Source organism: Semicossyphus pulcher, unplaced genomic scaffold, assembly GCF_022749685.1.
Source record: "Semicossyphus pulcher isolate SPU_LCO1_2020_fin unplaced genomic scaffold, fSemPul1.0.p SCAF_6, whole genome shotgun sequence".
Taxonomy (NCBI): domain Eukaryota; kingdom Metazoa; phylum Chordata; class Actinopteri; order Labriformes; family Labridae; genus Semicossyphus; species Semicossyphus pulcher.
Window position 1 is genome coordinate 16,141,176 of NW_027211737.1, and position 11,685 is coordinate 16,152,860.

Consider the following 11,685-nt stretch of genomic DNA (forward strand, 5'->3'; position numbering starts at 1 on the left):
AAGGAAACTAAAAAGTAATAATTTAGGTCTAATTCTTGAAGCATTAAATTGTATCAGGGAAATAAATGAATAAGTTCCCCTCGTGCACAGAGTTGAGGCTAAAATGTTGAGATTTATCAGAGCTGTAAACTGGAAGATAACACTCAGAGCGTTACCACAGTGATGTTTCTCATCCATGCACGCTAAACAATTTAAATATTTTTCAGTAATGTGACTTGATTGATTTTTGTGGACAACTTTATTAAAAAGACGTTAAAGCATCATACAGCACTATACACAATAGTATTACAGGACTCACTGGGGAGTGTTTTCACAGTGACTCACAGCACCAGGCTGCAGTTGAAGTGTGTAACAGGTGAGAGTGTGCAGCAGTGTAGCAGACTGCTCTCACTGAAGCCTCCACCGATCGTCACGTTCGATGGCTCGTATACGGTCACACTGCAAATACACACACACACACAATGAATCACGATACATCTCTCTGCTTTCATTCTAAAACGCTATTTGTGATTTATTCATAACTGAATCAGAAAACATATGAAACATAGATATAAGTGGCTAACAGCTATTGTACAGTAACTCACAGGTACAGGCACACACACCTGTTGTATAGTTGTTTGCAGCAGGTGACCAGTTGTGAGCTGAGGGTCACGTTTGTGTCGCTGAACTCTGTGCTCAGGAAATGTGGGCAGTGAAGATCAGGGATGTACAACACACCTAAAACACAGATGGATTGTGGGTATTTTATATATTGGCAGTCTTTATATGATGTTATATGTTGAAAGATGTAATGAGTGCATCAAGCACTGTAAAACCACAGAGCATTGTCATCCTAAAAACACTACGTACACAGGAGTGGTGGCAGAGATGTAATTTACAGACATAACAGGACATTTATTTGTCCTTTTCCATTACTTGTGTCAATTAGACAATAATTTAAGCACATAGATATACAATAAAGTTTTACATTTTAAACTAAAATGTAATTATTTTTTATTACTGTAATTTACCTAAAAATATTGCAGAATAATAAACCTGTATCTATACTGAAATTATTTCAACTTAGTATGTAAATGTGTATTTTAAAATTAGGAAATGTATTAAGCAAATGTAAAAATATAAAAGTAGCAAATCAGTTAAAAAAAAAAAAACAATGTGAAAACTACCTTGAAATCTTAATGATGTAACAGCCTAATGCTGATTTTTTTTGTGGGAGATTTGTAGGCCTAAATAAGACAAAAATATTATTTTGGCATCAGAAACACACTGTTTGGTAAGGCAAAACATTCATTCATAAAAGACAGGTGAAGACAGAGAAGAGTAAACAGTCACCTGCAATACAAGCTGTCATGAAACAGGAGACGCTGCCTGCAATCAGAGCTCTGAGGCCACAACTGGAGATGTCGGCACGTCTATCTGGAGCCATCACCGCTGGAACAACAACAACTGTTTGTTAATAACAAGAAATGCAAAACAAAAAATTAACAGCAACTGTTTTGTAACACTAATATTAACCAAAAGCAGAAACAAACCAGAGTTAAATGGTGAAATGTTACTGTAAAAGGATTAAATACATCTACGACCTCTTCAATTAACAGGCAACATTTTGTTTCTTTTGTGTAATAAACTCTTTCCGCTGTTTATCCTTCTTTGCAAGAGTTAATACTGGTGGATTTTTTGCACATTATTTCGTGCTACGAATAGATTTTATTCCAGAGTGCATTTATTGAGGATGACCTGTTCTTTTAATGAGTGAAGGGCATAAAAACTTCTAAATGTTTGACTTGGAACTGACGAATCTAATCTGTATAAAACTCTGTTTGCTTCTTCGCCAAAACTGACACAATTGATTATTTTTACTAGCTTTTGTTGTAATTTTGTATTTACGACTTGCAATTCTTCACCACTCAACTCAGATTTCTTTCACATCTTAATTCTACCAAGGAGGATTTTGTTGAGCAAGGTCTTTTTCAGTGCCATTCGCAAACGCACACACATTCATGCTTGGCATCAGTGACTTTACAGTATGCTGCTGAAGGTTGTTACAAGTGTATTCATTAAGTTTAAATAATTTGCTCATGTTGTCTATACGATTGTCCTTTTGTTTCCTAGCTTATGGCAGCCACAGACTAAATGAAACCACCTAACTTCTCATTCAGCCCACACACTGTAACTCACTTAAATGTAACAGATGGATTCCTCACCACCTCCTCCCACTCATGCCAGCCAGGAAAATACTTCATCCTGTACATGTCTACAGTATGTGTACAGCAAAGATTGTATCAAGTGTGCTGTGCTTTGTTGAATCACATATTTCAACATTTGGGTACAATTAAGTTCTGAATTTAAAAGATGTTTACTGAATCAGGGATGCACAATTTTGCAGCACTTGACACCAGCGAGCAACTCCTTAAACTTAAATGTTGATGCTCTGCGTTGCTACCAGCTCATTAGCTGTCACTTACACATCGCTCCAACAGTCATCCCCAGGGAAGCAAAGTTGGAAAATCCGCACAGAGCATAGGTTGCAATCGTTTCAGAGTGGACCTGAATGAAGACAATTTTAACGTTAATAATATAATACACAAAAAGACTTTGAAATTGAAGCTTGTATTAAATTAGATTATCCCTATATGTACCCTATTTTTACTCACAGAAATATACTGCTTCACGTTTTGCACATATTCCGGCCCTCCTGCTTTCCGCCTCTTGATTAACTCGGACAACTTCTGATAGGCAACAAACTCATTGATAAATGTCTTTATGCCAACCAGCTCAGCAACAATAAAACTATCCTCCCAGGAAACACCCATCATGAAGGACAGCGGCATGAACACATAGGAGCAGATGAGCTGAGGAAGAGACAACAACGAAGAGTCAGGACATATTTACCATATTTACACTATGGCCATTTTACCTTTGAAGTCACACACAGGGTGGGTAGCTCAAATGTGCTTCTAATGTTGTAACTTCACATAACTGATCAGACAGCAACTGAATGATAATCCACATTGACATTTTAGGGACATTAGCTAAATTTCAAGTTCAAACAACTTCTTAAGTAACTCGTTAACTGCTGTAAGACACCAGCTTACATGAGCATTTAACCACTTTCTAGCTAACATTACAGTTTGATAGTGTTAAACCAGACAATAGAAAATTAAGGGTTAAGATTAAGGTTAAAGGTTAGCTAACTAACAGTAATATTAGCTAGGATTTGTTTGAATGCAAATGTTTGCTATTGTAACTTAGCTGTTGGTGGCTAATGACATATCAAAACAACATATTTGTAAGCTTATTGGGATAGCTAAATTACAACAGCTAACATTCAACCACTTGCTAGCTAACACTACAGTTTGTGTTAAATCCTACGATAGAAAAAATGCAACTTCTTAGCTAATGGTAACGTTAGCTAACTAACAGTAATATTACCAATGTATTGGTTGGATGCTAATGCTAGCTATTTAAACTTAGCTGTTGGTGGCTTATGAGATATTGAAACAACATATTTGGGAAGTCATTAGGACAGCTAATGTTAACGTTCAACCAATTCCTAGCTAACGTTACCTTTAGCTAGCTAGCATGATAACTAGGATTTTGTATCTTATAACACTTTGAAACACTTGTGTTAGCTAGAAAATGGTTAAATACGAACGTTAACTGTTCTCAAACAATAGCCAATCACTTATAAAGGTGCTTTATCGACTTGGGCCTAGTGTCCCTTCATTGTGAAATCATTTTGACCTTCCCAACCTGAGCATGCCTGAAAATGGCAGCCCTTGAATATGGAAGATTGGTCAATTGTTGACTATTATAACAGTGAGCACACACCAAAGAGCTTTTGTATCAGTGTTTTAGTGTCAGGATGCAGTAATCACCGAGAAGCTGAGCTGTGGATAGTCTAACAACCCCCCCAGCCAGGAGAGAGCAGAGTCAAAAAAGGCCAACAGTGCCATGAAGGCAATGATGTTGACGACTATGTTGGCCACTAAACCTATGGCACAGGATGCACCTTGAGAAGCCGCCTCCAACAGGTTGGTACTCTCTCTAAGGAGACATAGGTAACATTTTAATGGTTATTTAAACACTGAATCTTGTGAACAACATGTTATCTTATTAAAATAGCACAGTGTCATCAACATGCTGGTGTTGATTACATTTTCTTAGCCTTTTGATCAACCATGTTAATTGTTAAGACATAAAAAGACGAATGAACATGTTAAATGATTGATCAAAGGAGGAATAGCATGAAAGGAAAGTTGAGAGACACTTGAAATACACGTATGTTACTGTCAACATTTCTGTAATGTGTGTGTTTGTGTTAACATGTTTATTCGTTCTGTCCTGTCGTACCCTTTTTCCATTTTAAGGTCTTTACTGGACGTTAGACGGGGGACTTCTGTTTCAGGCCAGAAGGTCTTGGCAATGGCAAGGGAGGCTGGAGCGGACATCACTGAAGCCGTCAACAAGTGAGTTGCCTCAACCTCAAAGAAGAAGCACATAAAACGAGACAAACATTTAGTGGTCAATCATTCACCTTCTGATAAAGCTTTTCAAGGCTTTAGGTTGCACCCAGGTCAGAGTCAAGTAGAGTCAAGAGTCTGTCAGGTTTAGAAAATTAGTCCTTCAAGTTTTTTAAATAAACTCAAAACCTTTTTATCTTACTTATCAAATTAAATATATAATTTTAGTTAGACTTAATTTTGTTAACATCTTCACATCCGTTTCCCCTCCCTCCCCTGCATCTGCTTCCTCACCCCAAAGGAGATGAAGGCTCCTAAGATGGTACCAGAGATGCTGGCAAAGCCTCCTGTCATCACAGCGTGGATCTCGGAGCGAGTCAGCCCACTGATGTACGGACGGATCAAGAGAGGTGAGTCCGTCTGAAAGAGAGAGAGAGGAGAGGACAAAAGCTTGATTTGTATAATTACATCAGTGCTTATGTTGTTGCTGTTGTTTATTGTTTTAACTGATGTCAACCTGTCCCAAGAATATATTTCCAGCTGCAGCCATCGATTCTGCTGGAGACGTTCCCATGGTAAACTGCATAAAGAATCCAATCTAAGGGGGGAAAAAACAATACGGAAATAATTAAATATACAACCAAAATAATTACTTGAGCAGTCCATATTTTACTTGTCCTAAAACTTGATTTCTCATTTCATTTCCGGAAGAGTTAAGAGCTTAAAAATGAAATAATCCATTTGGCATCAAGTATTTCTCTCCGTCTGAGCGCTTTATCCTCCCTCTTCCTCACCTTGCCAACCAGCCAGGGCATGAAGCCAATGTAGTAGAGGATGGAGATGACGGAGCTTAAAAATATCAATATTGGCATCACCTGGAGAGAGAGCACAATCATTATCATCATTATTATCGAAGACATTAACAGGATGTTACATTAATATGGAATATGTGAAACTGTTGTTCTTGATATTAGTGTGATGCCTGGTAGTGGGGGCTCCTCTCTCTCTCTCTCTCTCTCTCTCTCTCTGTCTGTGCATTTCTATAATTACTAGTTACTTTATTTTGGCGAACATTATAACAGCTTCTATTATTATGTGTCTTTGGTCTTCTGTTATTGTTTTATTGTTTTACTTTACTGGTGTCACATTCATGTGTGTGTGCATCACACTGTTGTGTGTCATACCTTGAAGATGAATAAGTGGTCTGTGTATTTGTCACCAAACACAAACTTTGAGCCAACATCTGTGAACGACATGAAATTCTGAATAGAGGAGAATTTAATCGTTAGCAACAAGGCAATGAACCAAGGAGATAAAAGAAGTATAACATATAAATAAAAAATAAAAGCAAAAAATATAAGGAAACTAAGCTAGGAAACAAGGAAGACAGGGAACAGAGAACCAAATAAGAAATCAAGGAAGCAATTAGGGAGCAAGGTCACAAAACAAGAAACTAGGAAACAAAGAAATATGAAAGTTAACAAAGAAGGGAACAATAAGCCAATAAAGGGTAATGAAAAAATGAAACAAGGAAATGAAGCAGTGTCTGAGGAAAACAAGAACACAAAACATTAAAAAAAAGAGAAAGAAACAAGTTAACAATCCAAAAAAACACAAAATCCATAAACTGGTGAAACAAACAAAAATGAACAAAGTATACAAAAAAGGAACTGAAAGAAACAAAAGAGCGAAACATGAAAACAATAATTGTGTGTGTTGGTGTGTGTGTGCGTGCGTGTGTGTGTGTGTGTGTGTGTGTGTGTACCTCTACTAGATTTCCGAGCGACTGCAGTGCCCCTAAACCAAATGTGGTCCTGAGGATCAGCAGACCAAAGACAAACTGAAGCCCAACGCCACAAAGCAGAGTTTGCCAAGACCACTGCAACAGACATGGACAACACATAAACAGACACACTTTTAATAACCAAAAAATAATATTTCAGGTCTGTGTGTGTGTGTGTGTGTGTGTGTGTGTGTGTGTGTGTGTGTGTTTCTTACCCTGAATGGGTGTTTGGAGAACAGCAGCATTAAGAAGATTAAGAGCACCAAACCAAAGAACGACACAAGCTGTCTGGTCCCCTGCTGGGCCGTGTCCAGTGCTAACCAGCACACCACGGCCACCAGCAGCAACGCACAACTTATCCTGCAGAGAGAGAGACAGAGAAAGTAAGACAGAGAGCGAGAGAGCAATGGGAGGGACGGGGAGGAAGGCAGAGAAATGAACTGACACGAAATGTCTGTAAGTCTCTACTAAGTAATATTTTGTCAAGAAGAAGGCAAGTATGTGTGCTGTGTGTTGAGTTATATATATATAAGGTATGCAAGTGTTTACATCACTATTACAGTTGTTACTGCTAATATTAGTCATATTTCTACCATTATTATCGCCATTGCATCAATAAGTCTGTATAATCGGTTGTTGTTTTTATTAGTTTGTGTATGTTTCCCTGTCTGTCTGTGTGTAGTAGTAGTAGTGAGTAGACGACTTGCAGCACCTTCATCTGTGTTTTTCTGTATTACTGTTAAACTTGAGTCAAGAGGAATAAACCATTTAAAAACTGAGGAGTGCTATAAAACCACTCGGAAGCTGAAGGCGAAAGGTGTATACATAACAATGACATAAAATCACCTGCATGGTGAACTTATTAGGACAGAGTTATTTAGGGCACTTTCTTTTGTACCTCTGTTTTGGTCCCTACCACTTCCAGAGAAACATATCTGGCTCTGTAATTGCTAATTGCTCTCACACGTTCACCAGCAGCTAGTGACTTTGGCGGAGTGAGACGAGTCACTTAACAAAGACAACAAAGTTGCAGGTTTAAAAAATTTAAATTATGGATGTTAAATGGTTTTATAATGCTATAGGAGGTTAAAAATACCAATTAAATAAATTAAATAGCTAATGTATATAAATATTGGTATTTAGATCTGCAGACAGACATTAACTACATAGATCATAGCTTCTTTCAGATTTAATAGCTTTATTAAATATATTGATTATAGTGAAATAAGATTATATAATTCCTTATTGATTCTATGATCATTTAAGAATAAATACAATTAGACAAGAACAGCAGCAAACACAAAAATTAATTTGTGGCATTCTTGTTATATTTTAACAAGAGGCCACTGTTACCGAGGCCACTGAAGTGTCCTTGATTAAAGTACTTTTTGTGCACTGTAGCACACAGTATTTCATCTTTGCCACTGCTGTTATTTCCTTTTTCCTGCCCTGCTTGAATTCACTACATGCTGATTTCACAAGCAATTAATTTCCTCAGAGAAAACCCCTGCATGTCTGACCTGTCTCCACATTATAAACATTAGTTACATTTACTAAAGCAGAGCTTTGTCAGTGGCTTTGTTCTTTGTATTAATTTCAGTGTCATACAGTGAAAGAAACAGACTGGAAGACCCCCTTAAAGATGTTAACAAGATTTAAACAGCGTGTAAGTTCTCACCATTTGATCAAAAAGCGGTTTCTGCTGAGAACCTCTCTAACAGGATGAAGCTCCTCCCACAGCCGGTCGCCATAGCGCTCCATCATCCAATCCCAGACGAGAAAGAAGACGGTAACCAAGGAGATGACCAGCAGCACGACAGCCCGGCGGAAGTTCAGAACACATGCTGCTATCACTATGGCAACAAGGCCTGAAACAAATTTAGTATTAATATGAATTATGTCCCGCAGCGCTGCCATGATTTATACCTCTTTTATTCAAACTAATTTTTTCATTTACTGGCTGAATTACATCCTGCTACATGTAGAACAAAAACTGTTGTGAACATGTGAAAGAATCATTTTAAGCTCCTTTATCCCAGTTTATTATCAAATGAAGAGTCAATACAAAGCATGAAAAAAGTCTGTACTTACAGATTAAAAATAGTAATGCAACTGTGCTGCACAAGTATTCTATTTCAATGAATAGCTCTATGGTAGTATTTTCATTCTCTGGATTTAAAAGTACTTTTTAGTAGCTGAAGAATACTAAACCATTTTGTTTTAAGAGGTCTGAGAGGTTTAATTGCCTGAATTAAGTTTCTTTTGCTGGTTTGTTATTTTTCATCAGTAATTATAGCAACTGTGTAGTAAATGTATCTAAATAGTCTCTTTTACACATGCACATACACGCATACATGCAGGCATGCTCATGTCAATATGCTCCAGGGCACAGAACATGAAGGTTCACTCTAACCCGTCCAGCAGTGTGCAGATAAATTATACAGCCCTTCACATCCTATATTCATGCAGACTGAAGTCCTAAAGCGAAACTAGCAATTGATTTTTCAGGACCTGTAGAAATGTAAATTTAATTCTATTGACCATATTCAAATAGTGGCCATTTTCCTCTGACTTGATGCTCAGGGTAGGAAGCTCAAATGCTGTTATAATGTTAGCAAATCATTTAAATTGAAGGAATCTGACAAATCACTATCACTTCACCGCTTCTCTACTGATAACATATGATGACAAATTAGTTACCGACTGCTTAGTCACAGCAGCTATTGTTAGCATTCAACCACTTTCTAGTTTTTACGGTCTGATAGTGTTACTTGATAGGAAAGGCGTGAATTCTTAGCTAATGATTGCTAACTTTGGTAATGTCAGCTAGGAACTGGTTGGATTCCCTAAATTTATACTCATAAGGTACCATCTGCTTAGTCACAACTTTAGCTAACGTTAACATACTTTCTAGCTAACATTACGGTTTGATTGTGTTACTTGACAGGAAAGGTGTAAAATCTTAACTACTGATTATGTTTGCTCTCTTTGGTAAGGTTAGCTAGGAACTGGTTTGATTTCCTAAATATGTACTCATTGGCTACCAACTGCTAATCACAAGTGCTAACATTAGCATTCATAAAGATCCTAGCTAACATTACCAAAGGCAGCCAATAAAACTAAGAATGTACACCTTTCCTATCACATAAGGCTATCAAACTGTAATGTTAGCTAGAAAGTTATTGAATGGGAAGGTTGTCGTTATGACTTAGTTTGTAACTTATTTATTATCAAATATTTCTTTAACTTGAAATATGGACTGATAGCTCTTCTGAGTTATTGTCTTTTCAGTTGCGGATCAGTCTGGAAGTGGCGAAGTTCCAGCAATTTGTCATCTTCTCTTTGTTTCTGGGATTTGCTAACCCACAACACATCAGGAAAACCTTCAAAAGCATTGAGTTTCCCACCCTGAGCGAGAGACCTGAAACCCATTCAGGGCCACGAGTTACACTTTAACAGGTGCTAACAAGGATTATTTACCTGCTCCTAAAACCAGGTGTATAATCAGGTGGATCTGTTCTCTGTGCTCTGCCAAACAACTATGGAATGTCTCCATCTTCTTCTCTAGCAGGCTAGGCACACAAAAAGGAGGAAGGTAAGGGGGGGGATAAGGAGAGAGGACATAAATGCAACATTAGAAAGGAACAAGAGAAGATGGTTAAGTAGAAGACAGTGAGAAAACCTGGAATTAACCTTTTCTTGTGGTGGTCTGTCTTTTTGTGTTCATGGTCTGTAACCTCTGAAGAACTGTCTGCTTGAATGTGCATCTGATCCTGCTCCTGTCACACAAAAACACACACAGGATAATTGATATTGAAAACATGCGAACACACGGATGCTTGCACAGCGTCATGTTTACTCTAAAACCTAAATGCAAACTTAAAGATGAGCCCTTGTGCACACTGAGCATGTGTCTCTGCTTACACAGGTGTGTCGGATTCAAGGTAAGAAACTGTTATAAAGCCAAAGCCATAGCACAGAAAAACAAAGTGTAACAGAACAGTTTTTGTGTAGCTGAGAAATGCTGCTTTTTTTCTCATTTTTGTTGCAACTCCAACTTTTGTCTTTCTAACAATGTTATTTAAGGATAGCTTGACAAAACAAGTCGAGGCTTTCTTCAAATATTGGACTTACCTCAGACTCAAAGGCCGCGTTGTCTTTACCCGTTTTTCGACTATTCTTTTCCATTAAATTGAGCTCCATTCTCGACCTGCTCTGAGCTGTGTGTTCAAACACTGGCCGGACCTGCTGGGAGTCTCTACACACCTGTCCCTACCTTTTCTCCTCCCACCCTCATTCTCCCTCCCTTTTCCCGTTACCTCTTTTACTACCTGGTGTTAACTTTTGTTTTTAGTATAGATACGTTTTTAAAAAATGTGTTGTTTTTAAGTTCTTTCTCTTTCTCTCTGTATGTCCTTTTTCTCTGTGTCTCTCTTTATTTCATTTTCTTTCTCCTTTCTCTCCATTTATTTACTATTTTCTTTCCCACAAACAGAAGAAAACAAATAATTGCGCACACAAATGCAAAAACACAGCTATGATTTCAATGTATTTCTTGGCCTACTGATGTCTTGTGTATCTGTCATCAGGTTAAATGGTCAAAGGTCATTAAGGGATTAACTCAACACACACATATGCATGCACGTTAATGTTTGTAACTGAGTCATGCAGGGCCTATTCAGTTACAAACTGGAACAGGCTAATAATTGGCGGAAACGTTCCAAAATGAGATCAAATAGCAGTCAGAATGACCCGACCTCTCTCCTGTCTATTAAAATCCTTCCATCTTGTCCTCCCTCTGCCCTGAAAGAACAGTCCATACATGCATGATGCCTCTTTGCCTGCGATAATAGACATTACTGAAATAGTCCCTCTGTCCCTTTTCTAAATTATTTGTTTGTTTTCCTCACAGAAACACTTCCTGCTCACTGGAAACATTGAATTGTTTCTCTACTGATGTCTTTTATGAAGATGACTGACTGTAGTCGAACATTATCCCAGCTGCCACAAGAGGGCCCTAGTGTATCATTCCTCAGGACCATAATGCACAAGGCTGGTAAGTAGATGTTAGAAAAGGTTCATGTGAGTCCACTCCTATATATGATGTACGTATACTGTGTGACACACTCTCTTACAAAGCTGTTCTGATCAAGAACATGAAACACAAATTTGTCAAAAAACAATTATATAGAGGGAATTAGACAACATATTACCTCCACTTCAAAGACTGTCATTGCTCCACTTGCAGTAATACGTGTCCTTGTCTACACACAGATTACTGTTACTTATCTTGTCTATGTATAGAAGCTTAAACTCCTTAGAAAAAAAAGTTATAATTTAAAACAATACTTTTATACAAATGCACAATCATCTGTCTTACATTTGCTCTGTATGATTTCCAAAACCTTTCTCTCATGGGAGACGGGTAACGGTTCAGTT

The 11,685-nt window shown here is 37.7% G+C and overlaps 1 protein-coding gene across 1 annotated transcript; it reads right to left on the reverse strand.

Annotated features, from left to right (window-relative positions):
• Positions 1-320: 320 nt before the first annotated feature.
• On the reverse strand, positions 321-10,449 carry LOC138609784 (solute carrier family 28 member 3-like). The gene is made up of 17 exons (XM_069682430.1): positions 10,381-10,449; positions 9,940-10,025; positions 9,727-9,818; positions 7,925-8,114; positions 6,462-6,606; positions 6,229-6,342; positions 5,648-5,725; positions 5,258-5,338; positions 4,981-5,061; positions 4,758-4,883; positions 4,354-4,484; positions 3,879-4,047; positions 2,655-2,852; positions 2,466-2,547; positions 1,333-1,431; positions 603-717; positions 321-438 (listed from the first exon to the last, which is right to left on the reverse strand). Exons 1-17 carry the CDS (start codon positions 10,447-10,449, stop codon positions 321-323), a joined length of 1,974 nt encoding a protein of 657 aa, XP_069538531.1.
• Positions 10,450-11,685: the final 1,236 nt, after the last annotated feature.